The sequence below is a fragment of the Neophocaena asiaeorientalis genome, unplaced genomic scaffold (assembly GCF_003031525.2).
Source record: "Neophocaena asiaeorientalis asiaeorientalis breed wild unplaced genomic scaffold, Neophocaena_asiaeorientalis_V1.1 scaffold684, whole genome shotgun sequence".
NCBI lineage: Eukaryota > Metazoa > Chordata > Mammalia > Artiodactyla > Phocoenidae > Neophocaena > Neophocaena asiaeorientalis.
The window spans coordinates 2,604,112-2,625,532 of record NW_020174048.1 but is presented as its reverse complement, the minus strand read 5'-3'; the positions used below and the strand labels follow the sequence as shown (position 1 = coordinate 2,625,532).

General features: G+C 42.6%; 1 protein-coding gene across 1 annotated transcript in view; it reads left to right on the top strand.

The window, feature by feature from the left end:
* The window catches only part of MYO16 (myosin XVI), a 337,132-nt gene that overhangs the window by 188,564 nt on the left and 127,147 nt on the right, over positions 1-21,421 (top strand). Inside the window, exons 16-18 of the mRNA XM_024754009.1 lie at positions 15,778-15,886; positions 18,929-19,046; positions 19,789-19,860. Of these exons, the coding sequence (XP_024609777.1) occupies positions 15,778-15,886; positions 18,929-19,046; positions 19,789-19,860 (299 nt within the window). The remainder of the gene's footprint in view (positions 1-15,777; positions 15,887-18,928; positions 19,047-19,788; positions 19,861-21,421) is intronic.

Below are 21,421 nucleotides of genomic sequence, written 5' to 3'. Positions count from 1 at the left end.
CATTCACCCAGGAAGTGGATATTGCTAAATTTGATTATAGCTAAATATTTTGACAAATCCTAAACACTTCTGTACTTACTTTGGGAGTATTGTTAGAGCTAGCTAGTCCAGAGCTTTAGCTTTTAGACAGATTCCTCTAACACTTTCATAGGAAATAAAGTACTCAAAACATCAGTATCAACAGGAGGCATGGTACATGGTGACGCTATGCTATTGTTGACAACCGGTTGGGTCATGTGTAATATGACATGTGTGTGTGTGTGTGTGTGTGTGTCCAGGTATAGAAGAGCTTGCCCTTGGGATACTGCACACTCTCACCTGTTTAAGTATTTCATGGTAAACAGAACATCACGCAGTGACGACTCATCTTATTTCTCAGTCATCTCTTACATCAAATGCATTAGCTTGGTAAAATCACCCACGGGTTGTATCTGCAAACCCTCACCGTGAATCTGCTGCTTGCTGATAACCTTTGCAAAATGCATTAGTAATAAAAAGAGACCCTGAACACACAAAACAGCAGAGGACACACGTGATTGAAGTATTAAAGTGAATGAGGTCTATCGGATATAAATCTGCTATCACATCGAGCTGTTCTTCACAGTGAATCCTTTAAGAATGAAATAAAACTCAACTATTTTGATGTAGGTTGCACAGAAGACCGTTTTTACTTATTTCTCACAAGAAGGATTACTTGCTGTATGTTCTACTAAACACAAGCCCCCTCCCGGTTGTCTGTGATGGGGACTCTGTCCTGGGTCCTCGGTAGAAGCCGCGGCTGGAGATGCTCGGCACACACATAGCTTCCCCGGAGGACTGGCCGCTGGTGCCTGATGCAGGAATGGTTCTGGTGGCATCTGCAGGACTGAACCCAATTCAAGTAAGAAGCAGCCAGAATGGAGAGGTCCTCAGAGGTCAATGGCAGGAGACAGAACCTGAAGATGGACAGACAGTGAGCCCCTGCCCCCTCCCTCTTTGGAAAGCATCTGGAGAGAAGGAATCTACTCCATGTGAGAGGATTACTTTGGAAAGAGTGAGCTGCAAAGATGCATGAAGTAGCCACAAAACGGACAAGCATACGCATTTGTCCTTTTATTTTCTTAAAGAATGTTCCCCAGACATTGATTCAATTGAGAGAAATGCCCTTTCTTGTAGGCATTGCTGTGGAAAGCTCACTGCAGCAATGAAAGTTCAAATTAATTCAAAATTAGCATATCCTGTCTTACTGCTTTGGGTACTACAAACACATCTTCCTCCTTGTCTCAAATCAAATTAATTTTGTGTAATTAACTTTGAACTTGCCTTAATATCTAGAAGTCAGTTTAATTATGCATACATAGAATAATCTATTTTGTGGCCTAATTGGCATAAATAGACCGTGTTTTGAGTTTGTAGTATAATCAATTCCTAGCTTCCAAAGAATACCAGGGAGGCCAACAGGTCTGCATTTCATGAATAGTGCTTTGTTTTACCTCTTCTTTGATTGGAGATTGGTTTTTTAAATCCTCTCATTATTTCAAATAGTAACTCTATTTTTGACTATTTTTCTTTGTCTTGCATAATAAAATTACTATTACAAGCACATTTCCTCAAAGTATCCGCATTACTTCTAAGTTCGCTTCCCTTAAACAAGGGATTTTTTTTTAATGTTTGAAGAATCCCCAAGATTATAAATCCTCTTAGACAATATGCTGAGAGAGTAAGTGCATTTACAGAATTGTTAACATTTGGCTACGTTATTAACTGAAATGCTCATTGAGTGTTTCTGATCCAGCCGATGGTGGATTGAAACATGCAGGAGCATTTCAGGATTCAAAACACCACAATGTTCACCTCTTCAAATATCGGTTCGCCTTCCAGACTTAGTAAGTAATCATTGCTATTCTATATGTCAGTGTTCTGTATGACGTAATGTATCACTACACTGCTACAGTTTTATCTGTGTGCTTCTGTCTCCCCTGCTGACTGTGTAATGTTCCTGGACATAAACTTGGTCTCTTCCATCTTTGAATCCCAGTCATCGCAATCCTTGACACATGTACACACTCAGTATTTTCATTTACTTGGCTAAAGCCTTACTATCTTAACTTAGCAGTGGATAATAACAAAAACATGGGCTCTGTCTCTCACGAGCATATAATTTGTTCCAGTCTGTCTTTATAAATCTTCTCTGAGTCACCAAAGGAGCCTAGACCTACAGCAACAGGGTTATCTCTAACAGAGCAATTTTGATCATCTAAATTTTTGTTTGAAACCTTCTCTATTAGTGAGGAATGAGGGTGTAGGAAACCTGCTTTATTCAGGCCTGTGGCCCCAGTCAGAAAGTGTGACTCGTATTAAATTAAATCTCTGAAGATACAGTGAATAAATTGATGCATGAACGAAACGCAGCGTATTTGCTGTGATATAAGAATGTTCATCCAGTGACAGAAATGAATATTTTGGCCCCCCAAAAGGAAAAGTATAAAAACATTTTTATGAGTACCTGTTGTCCAAACATAAACACTGTGTTTTTAGCATCGGACGCTGGGCAAATTAAATTATGGTTGATAAAATGTTGCCTTTAAATTTCTGCTGTAACTACAAGAATATTATTTACTGGGATCACATCATAATATACAGTGGTTGCTGAAATGCAAAATAGTAACATATCATTAAACCTTAGAGCAGTTTCCTGATCTAGATCATCATATAGATGCAGTACAGTTGTTTAATGTAGTGTCATCAACATTTTAAACGTCCTGCCGTATCTGACCTTTCCAAATGGATCTTGATTTCTCTTTGGCTGATAACGTGTGATTGATTCCATTTAGTGGAAGATTTTCAATTTCAGCAGGAAGAGATTTCTTATCTGAAAAGGGAGATCAGTGGGAAGTGACAAGGAAATTTAGAGCTGTTAGCAAAATCAGCTGATTAAGGTTCAAAGCCAGAGGAATAAAAACAAAGCACAGAAGAGATAAAACATACGACTAGACGTTTTCTTCTTTGTGCTGTGCCTCCTTTGGACTTCTTTCTCCTCTGTTACCGCGGTGCTTAGGACAGGAACATCATTCTGGGAGAGGAGCTGAAAAAAGAAAGAAAGTGAGAAAGAGGCCATCCTACCTCATTAACAAATAAAACGTTCTGAAATTCATCACATCGGGGGAAATCGGCCATGATCCCTCTCATTTTTAAAAATCATGACAACTGCGGTTTTTAACTTTTATTAGTTAATTTGTGTAATTTAATTCTTGCCCCGCCCCCCCAATTTTAAGTTGTATGTCTTCTAACAAATGAGAAGTGAACAGCTACTGATTTTAATCTTCTTAATTTTAGAAGCTTTTATTTTCATAAAATTTAAGATTTAGGGTTAACTCTTTGAAGTATTTAATACCTGAAATATAAACACTAAAGTTATTAGAAGCAGCAGATCGGGCAGAAAGAAGCTATCAGAGGGATTTCTATCATGTTTAAATAATCCACAGTACCAAATATCCATTTCAGTTCATTTCTAAGGAAGTGTACGGTTTTGTACATTTGAAAATTGAAAATAAATTTGACAGTGAAGATGCATCTGAGCTTCCTCATATTTCTCCTTAAAATGTTACTTATTAACATTTTCAAGAGTGGAATTGGTTTAGAAAACTATAAATTTATTTCTATAAAGAATGACAAAACAGCAATAGTAGTAGTAATAGTGAAAGAGGGACCTGATTTCTGGTAGGTCACTATACCATTTCATTTCCTCAGTACTGGAGGGAAAAGTTAAAACAGAATGTTAATTATTCCACTGGAAGGATGAACATATTAAGACCAAAATAGTCATGACTACTGGTCTTGAAGATTCCAGAATCCATCTTTGGAAAAGCTAGTTTTGAACATTTTTTTTTACTGATCCTATACCTTTCTATGTAACTGGTTGCTTTTTAATACTCGTGTGTAACTTTTTGGATTTCTCATATTATCGTCTCACAATTAGACTGTTACATGTGGAGCACATCATTCTGACCTTCAACAATAATGTTTTCAGAACTTTTGACTTTCCGTTAATTTGTAAATATAAAGATAAAATGACAGGCAACATGCCTGGGCCTTTTCTGTACGTGTTCTTTTTCTATGTAGAAGGATTTTGACCTAAAAGCAGAATGCAACACTGGTGAGCTCATAGGGATCACTTATTTGGACTTATCTGAACGCTTATTTGAACTCAGTTACTTCATGAATAGTGTTTTGTTTTTATTAATAAGAAGTTCAGATTTAGCATACAGGTGGAAATATTGGCGTAGTTCAGAGAAGTTTAGAACGGGAACTGAGAATCAGCAAAGAGCTCACTTTGAGTGCGAATGGCTTAATTCCAGTCATTTTTCCTTTAGATTATCTTGGCTCTGATTTTTAAAATTCTGTGTTGTAATATTATATGTGAACTATATTTTTATATAATATATATAATTTTATCAAAAATATGTAGCACATTTATAATCACAAGCACAGGTCCAACAGACATATTTTTCTAGAAAATATTCAAAAATAGCAAAAAGAGGTACAATAGAATAGTAGGTCTTGGAGCAGAAGCCACATTTTCCGTCCCTTTTTTCTTGACGTCATCAGGGTCAATTATGAGTAAAGGAGTATTTTTGTGGGTGCTAACAATCAATGTTATTTGGCTTTTCAATGAGAATTGATATTTATCAAAAAATTGGGATATTTAGTTTAATTTAATTTATGAATCTCTCCTGAAATAACCAGTTCTAATATTCCATTTCTGAAATCATCTAGTTGCATACTTAGCCTTGGACAGGATTACTTTACTAGATATTACCTGCATTTTAATAAGGTATTGTGGTTGACATTTTCCTGAATTTTATTTTAAAGATCTTTTTAAAATTATGGATGTAGTATATTTTTATTTTACTCATTTTAACTTCTTTTAAAAAATCCCAGTTTGCTAAAATGGAGATGCTGGTGTTTCCTACTAATATGACAGAGACATTCTAGCATAATCTTTGGATGCTATCGTGATGCCAGGGCTGTGAGCTTTTGTACATGGGATGTGTCTCCCTTCATGCTTATGGACATGCAGTTTTTTCCAGAAAGGTTAAGTTTGCTATTTGTCTAATTACATTATCCAGAAAGGCCATCAAACTAATTAAGTGAACAATTTATTTTTCTCTTTAGAAATGTTTTACTATTTCCTCACTCCTCCCCTCCCCTCCTTTTTCTCATACTTCCCTCCTGCCACTCCTTAAAGAATTTAAGGCAGGTTTATCACCTCTGGTCACATATTTGCATGTTTATTTCTTATACTAAGCTTTTTTTCGCTAGAACATTTCCCAAAGAAATTCCTTATTGTAGTATTTCTGGGGTTTTGCTTGTTTTGGTTTTATTTTGGCAAAACAGTGATTGAATTTCATAGCATCGACTTTTCTCTTACTTTTGCCAACCTTTGGTCAAAGAAAAAGAGTAAAGTTTGTGTTCACTACTGACTTATCAACCAACTACCTATGGTTCCTCTCAGGCATGTTGGGAACCTACCAGGTATAAGCAGAACCAGCCATGCGTATCTGAAAATGTGGAGACACGTATGGAAACGTTCAGGTTTATATGAAAACGACCACACAATCAGTACTGATTTAGGTTTTATAAGAATGTATATCAGGGGACTTCCCTGGTGGCGCAGTGGTTAAGAATCCGCCTGCCAACGCAGGGGACACGGGTTCAAGCCCTGGTCTGGGAAGATCCCACATGCCATGAGCAACCAAGCCCTTGCGCCACAACTACTGAGCCTGTGCTCTAGAGCCTGCGAGCCACAACTGCTGAGCCCGTGGGCCACAACTACTGAAGCCTGTGAGCCTAGAGCCCGTGCTCCTCAGCAAGAGAAGCCACCGCAACGAGAAGCCCGCGCACCGCAACGAAGAGTAGCCCCTGCTCGCCGCAACTAGAGAAAGCCTGCGCACAGCGACAAAGACCCAATGCAGCCAAAAATAAATAAATAATCTATTTTTTTTAAAAAAAGAAAGAATCTATATCAGGAACATGGTTGACATGATCTCTATCGAAAAAGAGTCAAATGATTGACATTTAAGTTGTATATGTTAAATGAGAACTATTAAATATTTAAGTGTGTGAATGTGTGAATAAGTGGGGAAGAACAAATCTCTATGTGTATATATATGTATGTGTGTGTGTGTGTTTATATAGACATACATATATATACGTGTGTGTGTATCTAATTGATTTCCCACAATTACGGAGGCTGAGAAGTCCCAAAAGCTGCAGTGGGTGAGCTGGAGCCCCAGCAGAGCTGATGGTATAAGTTCCAATCCAGAAGCAGTAAGGCTCAAGACCCAGGAAGAGCTGACGTTTCAGTTCGAGTCTGTAAACAGGAAGAGACAACGTCCTGGCTTCAGACAGTCAGGCGAGGGGTCCCCTCTTACTTGTGGAAGGTCAGCCTTCTTGCTCCGACTGGATGAGCCCTATCAAAGTAGAGAGCAGTCTGCTTTACTCAGGTCAGCAATTCAAGTGTTAATTTCATCCAGCAACACCGTTCCAGACACACCCAGAATAATAATGATAAATAATAACAAAATATGTGGACACCCTGTGGCCCCGCCAGGCTGACACATAAACAAGGCAGAGAGTATGGCTAAAACAGAGAGGGTTTTGTTTCAGGTGTGTGGCCTGGTCTGGCCTCGGCACAGGGGTCTGGCAGGAAGAGAATCCTGGTGGGTAGTGCCAAAGCACAGGCGGTGAGTCAGTGCCAGGTTATATGGTGGCCAGCTGCGGTGGGAGAGGATGGTGCAACACAAAGTGCAACAGAATAAGCTTGGTCTGATGGGGTAGAGCTGTGTTACGGGGAGTTGTGGGAAACAAGTAGGATTTATTATGCAGGTGAAATACGTGTAAGTAGAGAGTTGACATGATGGCAGTAAGTAAACTTCGGGAAGATCGATCTGACGGAGAGCTCGCGTGTACACTCCTTCCCTCCAATCCAGACGGACAGCTACTTGGCCTGCTCCCTATGGGTGGGATGTGAAGACCGGCCTTGCCTTTTTAGTGGGAATACCGATCTGGGCAGTTTTAATAGGGTCTGATGAAGCACTGCTGTGAAGGAGGTGCAGAGTTTTGCAGAGCTCATAGGAAGGACATCCAGCCTCCAAGACTCCCCAGAGCCAGTGGCATGTGAAGAAAAACAGGATTATGTTTGTGGATTATGTTCCGAGTGAGGAGCACAGGGTGAGTGAGGACACAGAGGTGGATGAGCGCGGGGTCTGTACGAAGGAGGGAAGGAAGTTCTGTGCGGCGAGAGCTCAGAGGGAACGAGGGTGACTTTGTCAAGACCGGCAGCTGGAGAAGGGCATGGGTTCCATGATGTGTTGCCCAGCAAGCCTGGCTAGGGAGTTAGTATCGCAAAGGCAACTGGAAGCCATTTACGCATTTTGTTTTGGGAAGAGAGTTCACTAAATTTCCACCTTGACTGCATGGAGGAAAGTGGATTGGACGTAAGGTTGGAGACAGAGGCTCCTGCGGTGCTTGGGTGATGATTAGGATGGGTGGGAATGGAGACCCTGCAGCCGCCTCCCGCCAACCCTGGGGGGTGGGGGGAGGTGAGCTGAGCTGATCTCCAGATGCTGGAGGCTGTGAGGATCCTGGAGGAAGGTGCGTCTGTCAGATTCACTGTGAATGAAACGTCAACCCCGGTAGTCAGGTTTTCCACCCAGCAAGGGAGGAAGGAGGATTTGGACATGGCGGTTATCCTGATCAGTGAGACTGGAAGGAAGGAGGGCAGAATAGGGCGGGTAATAGAAGTAATTCCCTGAGAGGAAATGAAAATTGCCTTTAGACCTGCCAACTTGGAAAAGCTTACTTGATATGTTGGTAGGTTACACGCAGCGTGGAGTTTTCACATAGTTAGTGCTGCACGAACACCCATGCGAGTCCGCGGCGGGTCCCAGGAGAAGCCGGAAACCATGCATCCGTAGTAACTGTCCCTAGATGGTCACGTGTGGGAATGTCATCTTCTGGAACATTTACAGGTTACAGACGTTTCGGTGCACGTGTCTACCTCGCTCAGTATTTAAGACACAGGGTTACCTTTGGGTTTATCCCTCATCACGGTGCCATGGATGTGATCTTATACACAGGCCCTTAGGTGAGATTTCCCCTGAGCAGGATTTCTGTGCCTGTTCAGCCTTGACCGAGGCCTATTTATATGGACATACCTGCTGCCCCTCCTCCCACACAGAGCCAGAGCTGGCCTGGGGTGAGCTGGACTCGGGGAGGAATACGGAACGCCCCTCCTCCACCCGGCAGATGCAGCCCCCAGGCCTTGGCCAGTTAAACAGGTACATGAAGGCCAGGCCCAGCCACCTGCTCTGAGCAAAAACTTCTCTTTCTCCGCGTTTCACTGATTCACTCATGTAATCACTGCTGGTTCTCTGTGTCTCTGCAAGAAGGAAAAGACGCCCCTTCCTCTGGCAGGAGGGGCCCCTGCCGGACACAAGGCTGAGAGCAGGGTGCTGCCTGGGGTTGGCCCCCTAGCACGTGTCCTGGGCCCTTTGGGCGGGAGGCAGCCACTCTGTTCTGATGTCTCCACCTTTGTTTTCAAGAACTAAGTGAGTTCATCCAAAGCACAGAGGCACTCTTACCAGGAAAGATGGTAAGAGCTTAGAATTTGTTCCGCCAGATGTTTTGAAGAAATATTCCAACTGATTAGAAAAATATGGACAAACTATTCCGGGAATGTCACAAGACCCGAAGTTGCTCTGAATGCGTGATTTATTAAATGGATTCTGTTCTTTTCCTGAAGACCACTGGCAGGCTTTCCTCTCTCCAAACAAAACAGTTTGCGGCTAATATATTAACATTTTCATTGGGGGAGATTTATAGATCTGAACCTGTGGTTAATAAGAAATCCTATTCATATTCCATGGAGGGGGGATTTAAAATTAGTTAATACTTTCCAGATAGTTTCAAAACAATAAAAAGAATTTCCTTTGAGGAGAAAGGTGGGGTCGGGGTGCAGGAAACAGCAGGTTACCATCTTCCTTCATAAACTAGTAAACAGGGCTGCCTTTGTGGACGCCAACTGCTTGGTTTTGCCTTATCTGGTTTCTGTTTACATATTAAACTTCCCCGAGTAGAAGGCAGCTTTGCCCATGGTCGAGAAGACATTGTTCTTTTGTGTGTATGCGGCAGATCAAACACCAGCAACAGATAGTGTTTGTGGTCTGTGAGCCCAGACCCCGTGAATGGGCCCGGCACATGGTTTGAGGTAGTGAGCTTTTTTATTTCTTTCCTTTTTTTTTTTTTAATTTCTATTTGAGCCTTCATTCCCCATGTGTCCTAGGCACACATGCAGCCCCACAAGAGTCAGTTCCTGTCGGCCTAACAAGGGTGCCTGGTGAGCACAGGCAGGGTAGCTGTTTTTGTTTGTTCATTTATTCTTCAAGTAATCAGTTAATTTTGGAGATACAATTGACATATAACATTGTGTAGGTTTAAGGTGTTACAAGGTGTTGTTTTGATACTTTCATATATCGAAACGTGATGTCACTCTAGCGCTAACACCTCCATCACCTCTCATAATTATCATTTCTTTTTTTGTGGGAACAACTGTTAAGATCTAGTGTCTTAGAACTTTGATGTTTATAGTACGCCCTTGTTGACTGCAGTCACTATGCTGTGCATTACATCTCCAGACTTATTCATCCACCAGTTGCAAATTTGCAGTTTTAATATGTCCGGCTCGGCTGTGAGAGAGGAGGGTATGGGTGCCTGGAGGGGGACCCAGGCCCTTGAAATTTTGTTTTTTTGCAAAAGGTCATTGTTTGTATGTGATATTCAGATCAAATTACTGCTACCTTGAATAATTCCCAGTCCTCTTGTCCGAAGGGTGCCTTATGCTGGGGAGTTAGCATTTCTAATTTGCCCCTCTACACAGAAGAACTTTATTCCAGGATCTGTTTACCTTTGCCACAAAGCGTAAGTATCAACACACGCGTGCCCCCCCCAACACCTTCAATCACACTCTCACAGGCATATATACCACAGACACACACATGATTTTGACTGTAAATTTGACCCACCTTAGAAGATGTATTCCTGGAATGCTGTTTGTTGTCATGAAAATCAACAAGTTGGAACAATGGGACAGTTGACTAGAAATAGCACAAGTCAACAGTTGTTGTTACTGACTTATTTTAAATAAATGTAACTGTAGTGAAAACCTTTTCTTATTCAAAGCCCAAGTAGAATTTTGCACTGTTCAATTGTAATATATATTCGTCTGGTTTGCTGTTTTTTTATGTAAGTGAAAACAAAGTCATTTGTATATTTGGTGCAGGTGTGCTTTTCTCATAGTGATCTTTAAAAATGAGATTTATAAACTTAGTTCAAAATAAATCACCTTCAGGTTTTGTAAAAAAAAAAAAAAAAGTTGGGGGGAGACCCGAGGAACCTGTCAAAAGCAAACAACCAAAAAAAGCTTTTCTAGAGCTACTAAGTACGTTCCTCAAGTTGCAGGAGTGTGACTGAACCAACCATCGCAAAATTCCATTGTAATGTCAAAGATGCTTCAACCACGCACCCACCCGCTCCTCCCGGAGGCCTCCCCATGGTGCCAGAGAGCCTGCCCAGAGACGCAGCACGTGCTCGGAAGCATTTCTCAGAAGCTTTGCTGAGTTGTGAGTTTGTTACCGAACCGAAGTTGCGTCCGCTTACCTACACACAGTGAAGCCAGTCTACACCACGATGTCGTGGTGAAGGCAAGGGCAACATTTACGGCAGGCACAAAGCAAGGAGTCCAGGCAGCTCATGCCCAAAAGACCCAAACTCCCCACTGGCTTTCAGGGAAAGTTTTTGAAGACAAGGTGAGAGAGAGGGTTGCAGGGTGATCGGCTCATGGACACTCTTCTGATTGGTTGGTGGTGAGGTGATTGGGCGTCAACATCATCAACCCTCTGGTCCCAGCCAGTCTGGGGTCTATGTGTTTGTGGGCGGCATCTAGTTAATTTTCTCCATTTGTGGGGGGTTTCCGTATCTGCAAAGCAGCTCGAAGAACGTGGCTCAGAATAGCGTCTGTAGCCCTTGAGGAGAAGCTGAAGGTCCTTGACTTTGTTTAATGGTTAAACTAGTATTATTTTGTCTTACTTGACTGTCTTCCTTTGCTTCTGCATTTTCTCACTTCTCTGATTATGTTTATTCTTTGGAACTCAGGGAAGACCTAGGAAGCTAAAGTTTTCCATGAACAAGAGGCAGGTGGAGGACATGCCAGGGTGGTGGAAGGGAGTCTGTCCCAGGAAGGCCCCATAGGGTCCTGCTTGGTTACAAGCTACTCTGTTTCATGCCTGTAGTGCAAGTATAGAATTGAGTCAGAAGAGAATAACTTAATCATAAAATATCCTATGAGATCTTAAAACCTCATGAAACTGCATTCTACTTAAAACACATCCATGTATAATAATAATTCCACTTGTTATTTACCTTCCCCCTGCATTTTTAAGCAGAATTTTAACTTGAGGAAGATGCCTTGTGATGCTGTGTAATTTTCTTCCTCCTCCCATCCCATCCCTCTGCAGGAGACTTGTGACTGAGGTGAGAGGCCCAGAGGGGTCAGGATGGAGTGTGTGTCCCTTGGCCAATTCCCGGCTTGGAAATCTTGAACAAGCTTCAGTTCCCTTGTAGCTTACATGGGCACAGTGATAGCTCTGCTTTTCAGGATCCACGTGACCATTAACTGGGACGTGCTTCTGAAATATCCAGTGGAGTGTCTGGCACATTCTCAGTTGTCACCACCTTTCCCTTTGAGTAGAGTTAGTCAAACAGCATTATTCCGTCTATGATTTTTAACATGCTACAGCCTGTCTGTTACAGTCTTCTACTCCATGGTGGAAACAACATCTGGGGGCATTCCCTTGATGTGTCAGATCTTTTGAAAACAAAACAGCAATGATTCTTGGTTCCACAAATGCTAAGTCTCTGATGTTTCTGGCTCTGGACACTGAGAGATTATCTATACGTGGCCAAATGTTACTGTTCCGAGTTATGTATGAGTTAAAAGGAGATGATAAAAAAAAAAACAGATTGTTTGAGCTATAAGTGTATGATTTTGAGACATAAAAGATAATATAAAAGACATTGAATATTGAGTTCTAAGATTTGAATACTGGGAATTGTGGAACCATTAATTAATAGGTGATATAGTTGGAAACTGTCAGATGAAACACTCGTACAGGTTCACCTCGGTGGGTTTCGACCACTTTGTTGAGGTTAGGGGGGAAACATCAGCGGAGCATGGCTAGTCTACAGGGATGGCTATAAACCATGGCCCACGGTCATTCTCAACAATTTTCAAGTGTTAAAAAGTGGAAATGCGCATGTGACTGTAAGCCTTCGAGTGGTTCACAATGGGAAAAAATAATCAAAAAGTGAGAGCTATGAACTTTTTCTTCTATCTAGTTACTCCTTTTATCTCAGAACAGACAAGCGTATTTTATAGTTTAAACAATTCTACATTGTTAATAGCATGTGTTATAATTTCTCAAAATGTTCCTTATTTCATTTGGCTTAGTTATTTATCTGATTAAGAGATTTGTTAATGACAGAGCACATTGACTAAAGCTCCCCACATATGCAAGATATATTTTTTCCAGGAAGTGCTCTAATTCTGCACGCACATTGCAACCTGAATATAGAAAGCACATCCTTAGTTAATTATCATAAAATCCTCATGAAGTAGAAATGGAGATTTTACTTGACTTTTAATCTGTTTTTACTCCATTTTATAGATACTAAGATAAAAGTTTAAAATGTCATCAGAAAGCGTCAAATAGAACTCACCTCTGTCTCTGATTCTCGGTTGTAATATTTTACTAGGCATATTTTTCCAGGATTACTTTGTCCTGTGTGTGGTTTCGCTATTAGGTGATTTATTTCAGAGGGAAAACAAGCACTTTTCATCTCCAGAAAGTAAACTTTTAGTTTTTTCTGGTACTAATTTTCCCACTTTAAGATACAGTTTTGCTGATAAGTAAGACCTATATTTCTAGTGAAATCAACCTACACATTATTGAATAGTGGGAGAAGTGTAAAATTTGCATAGGAGACATTGAGGTCTGTGTTTTTGGATCATCCTCATACCAGCAAGTTTTCTGATTACAGAGGAAAACACAGTGAATCTTAAAGCATCATTCCTGCCATCAGGCCAACTGCCCTCTAAAATCCCCTAGTTTGATTGGGCTTCTCCTGAGCCATTACAGACTTAATAGCCCTGTTTAAATTGCCCAGATTAACTTCACATGGCTCCTTCTGCCCAGAATTTTACTGTTACATTCACGCTGCTTCACGGGAGCAGGTCAGAGCTGCTGTAAATTCCCACCATATGCTGAGGTTTAAAGAAATATTTGAGTTCCCCATAGGTGGAGCTTGTTAATTGATTAACTTGAAGAATGTGAAAAGGAACCATGGTGTTTTGCATATTTGACTTTGTAATGTTACCAGGAGCTAATTATTCTTTGCAAGATGTCAAGTGGCCACTCTGAATGGAATTCTAACCTGTGTTGTGATCAACAAGTGGGAAAGAAAAGATGACACCAGGAAGATGGATGGAAAACTGCTGTGAGAACAAGAAAAATTAAGAGTCATTAGAACTGCTTGTCATTAAGACGTTTTAGTCGCTAGAATTTTGTGAATTTTAGGCAAGATGGCTCTGACCATCCTAACCCAGCCCCTTGCTAATGTGGTTGCCCTTGACCTTTACCTTTTGTTCCATGGCCCCAAACCCCAGCTCACTCATCCCCTGGGGAAAGAGAAAGCCCCCAGGAGCTGGTCCTCAACTCCCCCTTGGTCCTCGGCTGCATCAGCTAAACCTCCTGTGTCCCCCTGCTTGGCAGTGATGTCCCTTCTCCACAGCCAGTGTCCTAGATTCTCATGACCTTCCTCAAGGCCACTTTGCCTCGTCATCTAAACCTCAACTACTTTCTCTCCTAAAAAACCGAAGCCACAAGCAGTGGTTCCTCCACTCCCTGAGATGCTTCTGGCCATTGGACCATATTAGTCACCTGACCCAAATGTGGAGAAGGCGGTGTCCCTCCACTGTGCTCCGAGTCCAAACCCTCTTCCTTCCTCGGCAACTTCCTTCTCCGTTTCTTTTAAAGTTTTTTCCGGTCTTCCTGTGCCTCTGCTTCAGCTTATAAGCTCCTGAAGTCTCTCGCAGTCCCCACCTATTCCACGGGGCTGTTTCGTTTAGACCCCTCCCAGCCAAGGTCAAGGACAAAGAAGTCCTCCCAGACCCCACATCCACACCGACGGAGTGTGCTTCTAGCCCACACCATCCTGTCCCTCGCTCCTATGGTCTCCTTGCTGTTAATTCTTTCTTCATCCCTAAAATGTTAGCGTCTCCTTTCTGGGGAGCTCATCCACTTCCATGGTTTAGTCATCTGCATGTTGATGACTTCCAGACCTTATTTTCTAGTCTTTTCTGAATTTCAGATCCTTATAGCCAATTATTTCTTGGAACACCGCTTGAACTTCAGCAAGCTGTTCAAAGTGAACACGACTATGGTAAAATACAACCTTTCTCAAAACCACACTCCTCCTCTTGGGACGCCTCTCTGGATGAGTGAGGCCCCCATACACCCCGCTTCCCCAGACGGAATCTTGCAAAGCGTTACTGACGCCTCTCTTTTCTCCTCCTGTGTGACCAACCAGGCCCCTCCTCCCAGCCATCTGCCTCTCCATCTCCTCTGCCTCTCTTCCCTGCTGGTCTCTCACTGGGTCCACTGGCTTCCTTAGTTACCTCATCTCTTTCCAGGGAATCTCACTGGGCTACGAGAATATTCTTCCTGAAACTCCAGTCTGCTCATACCTGTTCTTTGTTTCAAGAACTTCGGGACAGCCCATCCCTTCCAAGACATCATGGAAACTCTTCTGCAAGATACACACAACTCTGGCTACTTGTCCGACCGCATCACCCACGGCCCCTCTCGCTAGAGGCTCGGATTTGGCTGACCTACGCGAGTTCCCCACGTACATCACGCGTGCTCCAGCCTCTGTGCCTTTGTAGGTGTTGCTAATTATTCCAGGGACACCCTTGAGTCTTGGATTTGCTTGGGAAAATCTTACTCAGGTGTCACTCTTGGAACCGAAGCCTCCTCCCCGCCCCTAGCTTTCCTCCTTGTCCCCTTCCTACACTCTCAAAATCAGGCCAAGTTCATCTCTGTTATCCTGCTTCCACGCTGTGTCACAGCTGTGTCTTCTCTTGCCTCTGCCCACGGATACACTATCTTTGCTCTTGAGACTCCACGGATGACTTCCTGATCCTTCTATCCTCAGCTGCTAGTATTGTGTATTTGGTAGGTGACTCCTTTGCGTTTCTTGAATGAAAGGAATAAATCAATGCATTCATCAACCATTTCGTAATTAAAAGATATTGACAACAAGAAAGAAGAAGTGGCTCTAAATTAAAAATCCTGACTACAAATATTCATTACAAAGCATACAGTAGAACCTGCCGAATTTCTATGTGAAATACACAAAACACTTGTGACCTTCTCCGGGAAAGGGTGCAGCTCAAGGGAGAACTGAGTAAGACAGTGTGAATACGTTCTGGTACAGCAAGAACTTTTCTTCCTTCCGGAAACATCACGTGCTATTATGGACCAAAGCCTTATAGACACATGGGGACACAATGTCCAGGTGATTTCCATTATCCTGGAGACCAAATATGGCTGAAGTGGCTTTTAACCACTGGGGTTTGACCACACACCCAGCCATAAAGCTATGCGCTTTTCCCCCTCACAGGTATTTGAGCAAGACCCTTCGAGAAGTATCGCCAGCAGAGCATTCTCTGAACAGGGAGAAATTCGCTGTTTGGAAACAAGCCCTGAACGTAATTGGCTTCAGTAACTTGGTGAGTCATGCCATAAATATTACACTGAGAAAATCAACCCTCTACTAATTTATAAAAGTCATTCATTCAAAACACTTCTGTGCTCCTGGAGTTCGCATGCTGGGGCGGGGGGGGATAGACATAAACAAGGGTACGCTCAGGGCACAGGTGCCCCGGAGACAGGCAGAGGATGGGCTGCCGTCTTCAAGGAGGTGGTGGAGACCTTTGCCCGTTGGAACCATGTGAGCAAAACACATCAAAGAACTTTGCTTTGACTCGAGAGAAGACTGGCAGATCCTGGTCACCGTTTACTGCCAAGAATCACTTTGACACGTAATCTAATCACCTTACTAAACTCTCTTCTTCAACAGCATGATTTAGTTTTTTCATTCTTAAAGAATTACCAAACACCTGCCAGCATTACAAAGCTGAAAAGTACTACTTAAAGGGTTTAAACCCACTGCTGTGCGGCGGAAATGTCTGATTCTGGAGATGCCCTAGGTTTCTGCCATGGGATGTGGCAGCCACTGGCCACGTGGGACCGGGGAAATGGAGTTTTAATTTTTCTTAGTTCTGATTACTTGAAACTGAAACAGTCTTGTGTGGTTCGTGGCTCCTGAGTTGAATGGCGCAGGTCTAGAGAATCAGGGATAGGAAATGACCTAAGCCTGAGACCTCTCAAATTCCCGCCAATCTCTTTCCTTCACACATCCTCTCTGTGTCCCCTCATTCAACGTGGCGTCAATTTGAATTACAGCCAATTCCTCGTTAGCGATCAGTGTAAGATCGCATGGGGGTAACTTTGGTACGCCTGTAGCTCGGGAGCCCAGTTTTAGTCACAGATCTAAGTATGTTTGTTTTTTTTATTTTTTTCCTTAAACCAGCAAGTTGATTGATTTGGGTCTTTGTCTTTTCCCTTGTCCACATGGCTCATGGGGCAGGGAGTGGGTGGAAGGGGTGCGAAGGTGGCGAAAAGGAAAGGGTAAGGAGGTGGGGACTCACCCTAAATGAATTAGCTCGGGGCCTTCACCCCGGCCTCACCCATTCAGAGACCGGATGGGATCCTAGGAACGTGCGATCATATGGTACTTTGTTCTTAGTTGCTCTGCTCATCCAATCTCTGAATTGCTGTCTTTCCGTAACTCCTACCCGTTTGTACTTCTCTGTCTTTGCACTTGCTACTGTTGTGCTCTTTTCTTATTGTTTTTCCCTTCCTAAGTGTCTGAAATCTCTGCTTCCTTATGGGAAACTGGGGTATAGACATGGGTAAGGAACCATTCCACCAAAAGATCAGTTGCTTGGAAACGGGGCTTTAAAAACCCATGCTGGATCCTCAGAGGCAGGGCAAGCAAATTATACCTAAGGCAGCGAGTAGGGAATTTAAGTGTTTTGGTGAAAGGACTGTGCAGTTAAGCAAACGATGTGAAGGTCATCACTTCATCTTGATCCTTTGGGGTGAGTGGGACGGTGACAACTTGGTCCACACAGGAGGAAAAGATCATGTTCCATAAGATTGGGAGGAAGGTATTTCTGGGCTGGCAAGACCCTTGAGTCAAAGCTTATGACTGTGGTCCTAGGAGATCTGACCATAAAGGTGCCTCCACCCTGTCTTCCATCGCGGACACAGAAAAGCAGCCCCTGCCCCTGCCCCTGCCCACGGAACAGCTTATCTCTACCGACCTCTGTCGTGGCATCACCACACAGTAATCTGTGTTCGGGCTACTTTTCATAGCTCTGCCTACTTCACTGAACTGGATGATACTCGAGGACACAGCGAAGGCTTGCTGTCTGTATCCAGAAGTACCTCTCTCCTAGGGCTCTGGGACATTTAATGAGGAGTTACTGGATTTATTTTTTAAAGAAAGGGGGAGAGGGAGGTGTCAAGTAGCTTAAGATGCTCGGAAAATGTTATTCAGACAAGCACAAGTAAATACAATTAGAGACACTAGTTTGTGATTTGGAGGTTACCAAAAACATTTCTAAGTAATGCCACAAACAGAGAGTATTATACCTGAAAATTACAGATTATCCTTTTCAATGCTCTCATTTTAAGGTCATAAAACTACCTTGTCCTGAAAACTAAAAGTTCTGGAGGAAATTCATAGACGTCCCAATGACCATATTGTGTCAACTGTGTATTTATAAAGCAAATGAGAATTGTTCTTAGAAAAACTTCCCCAGACAGGACCTTTTTCTTCCCAGATTACAAATGCGGAAACCGGGAATTTCAAAGGTTATGTCACTTGCGCTAAATGAGGCTTAACCGCTTTTGCTATTGATAGCATAATACTAAATGGTTGTGATTCTGGGGAAGTACCTTTTAACTTACAGCTTTTCCTTGACTTTTTACTCTTGTCCGAAGCCAAATCTGAGGTCTAATTTCTTTCTTTCTGCAGCGTTCCAGGTTCTCAGATATTCTTTCAGCAAACACTCTCATCCTTCCTGCTAACGTCCATTTTTTTCTGAGTTTTCCTTTACATACCTTTAAAAATGAGCATTTTGTTTATTTCGCCATGGATGTCTTCATCAGACCTCCATTAATTTTCCAGCAAAAATGAAAACTTCTGTAAGCATAATAGCAGTTTATTTCAAAACAGAGAGAACTAAGGGATGGACTCTGATGCTGTCTGGGGAAGCAGCCACGTGACCCTGAAGTCGGCTAAGCCTCCGGTAACAGTTCTGCCAGCCCTGGGGGGGACACGTGTGAAGTCCGACCTTATAAGTGATGTCCAGCCAGTCAGACCATGGTTACACAACCATTCATGCTTCATCCTGATACTTATCCAGAAACCATTCATTTATATCAGAACACGTCACGTCCTCACTGTCTCTCGTTTAGGGAACAGAAAAGTTGGCTGCGGAAGGAACACTGAGTTTCCCGATTTTGATTTTGAGTTGGAGATTGGTAGTTCTCTAACGGGACATTCTGGGTCTGAAAAATCACAGCCCCCCCATAGCACGCACATCATTTCTTAAACCTACTTGGAGGTTTTTCAAAGGATTGGTCTTTGAATCTTTCTTCTAAGCAGCACCGCTCATCTCCTCTATTTCTCAACCGTGTAGGAGGTGGAGAACGTGTGTGTGATTCTAGCGGCCACATTACACCTTGGAGACATTCGGTTCACTGCTCTGACCGAAGCCGACTCCGCCTTTGTGTCTGACCTCCAGCTTCTGGAACAAGGTCAGTGGGACAGATCTAACAGTAACCTCATCGATGTGCAGCTTTGCAGACTGGCCAGTGGATGGCGACACAGTACAGAAAAGTCAGGTGGAATCAACCCTTTTTTGCTGGAGTGGGATTCAGTGAGGGCGGCGGAGGGGAAAAAAAGAACTGTATCCTCTTTCTTCTTTCTGGTCATGTGAATGAATAAGATGTACGTTTGTGTCACAGTAACAGCGGTGATGCTTCGGCACATAACTGGGTTTATTTATACCGTTCTAAGTATTCTCCGCCCCGCCCTCTGCCATCCCATATATTTGGGGAGCATGTTATTAGCTGAACATTTAAACAGAACACAGTTACTTCCCTTTAAAGATCTTGTCACAAACCTCTCTCCCTTGAAATTGCCTTGTCAGTCACTCCCAGGTTTTTTCAAAACGCCTTAAAGCCACAGGTTGTCGTGACCAGCATTATCTTTGCCTCATATCAAAGTAATTTAACCAGGAATTGGGAAAAGCATTCAGGGCCATTTGTGAGGGCAGGAGGGAAAGAATCCTGCAGTGATTTAATGCAGGAGCCCTGAGAACTCATTAACGTTTCCATTCCTCTAAGCCACTGTTTCTCTAGCTGAATTTGCCAATTGCAGTGGTAGTTTGGTTTCTTTAATGCACACATTTTCTAATGGGTCTATACAAACTCCTCAATTATAAAATACCGTGTTCTCGCTGTCAAAAATACGTATTAACTTTATGCTTTCGTTTAGTGGCTGGAATGTTGCAAGTATCAACGGATGAGCTGGCATCTGCTTTAACAACTGATATCCAATATTTTAAGGGTAAGTTTCTCTGTACTTTGCCTTTCACCTCTGTGAAAATCTTTACACTGTTGAGAGGCCATTCTGATGAGCTGGTCACCTTTTTTAGCTAGTGACTCATTTTAGACAAATAAAGTCATCAATCCAAGAGGATTTATTCAGTTAGAACATGGGATGCGTTTGTGTCTGTGGTGCCAGGCTGTGAAGAGCATCCTTTTCCCTCTTCCTCGTCAGTCAGGGTAAGAGCGGCCATGTATTGGGCACTTACGAACTGAAGGGCATCGTGGCAGGTGCTATAAATGTTGGAATTTTTAGTTCTTCCAAATTGCTAATTAATTGCTAATTAATTTCTCATTAATGAATGAGAAAACTGAGATTCAACTAAGAGCGGCCATGTATTGGGCACTTACGAACTGAAGGGCATCGTGGCAGGTGCTATAAATGTTGGAATTTTTAGTTCTTCCAAATTGCTAAGGGGTGGGCTTAACTATTTCCATTTTAATGAATGAGAAAACTGAGATTCAAAGAGGCTAGATAACTTTGGACATGAAATCACCAGTAAATGGCATGCCTGGAATCAGACTCTAATGCCATCTGACTCCCGAGATGAATCTCTGCGCTGTAGGATCTCCACTCAGTGGCAAGAGGGTGCCTTTCCTAAATGCTCTTCACTTATCCACTACAAGTCATTGCCTTACCAAGCTGCCTCTTTATTGTAATTTTGAGGACTCAGCATCCATCTGATATTGTTTTTTCTCAAAATCACTGCTATTCTTACCTTCTGTTCCCAATGGCCCTACTTGCAGATACTTTGGCATGTGGCTTGTAAATTCTGCCTCATTCCTAGAGTTCCCCTTCCGTGTTCCCAAGCTTTATGGATCTCCCCATTATCCACTGAGTTACCCGAAAGCCATTCCTGACTCTTCGTCCTCCACTGAGTAGATCAGCCACAAGCCAGTTCTACCCCATAAATACTTCCCACTCTCACCCTCGTTCCTTCACTTTCATCCCCACTCCCTTAAACTGTCTTTCTTAGATGATGGCAAGAGAATCTGATCAGTCTTTCACCTGGCCTTATCTCACTTTACCTTCCTTCTGCACTGCTTCAGGAATAAGCTTTCTGAAATGCAAATATGATTTTCATCCATAGATAACAGCCTTGAAAGGATACGCCAACTCCTTTAGAGTAAATATCATCCCTTTTGGAGGTCCTGAGAGGCCCTTTATTATTGGGGCCATACCTCACTTTTATGCTTCATCCTCAGCCATTTTCCCACCAGTGACCTTGCATCAAGAAATACACTTTCTTGAAGTTCTCCAAAGGCATTATTCTTCCTCACGGCTTTTTTTTTTTAATTATTGAAGTAGAGTTTGTTTACACTGTTGTGTTAATTTCTGCTGTACAGCAAAGTGATTCAGTTATACCTAAATATATATTCTTTTTCATATTCTTTTCCATTATGGTTTATCCCAGGACATTGAATATAGTTCCCTGTGCTCTACAGTAGGACCTCGTTGTTTATCCATCCTATACGTAATAACTTGCATCTGCTAACCCCAAACTCCCAACCCATCCCTCTCC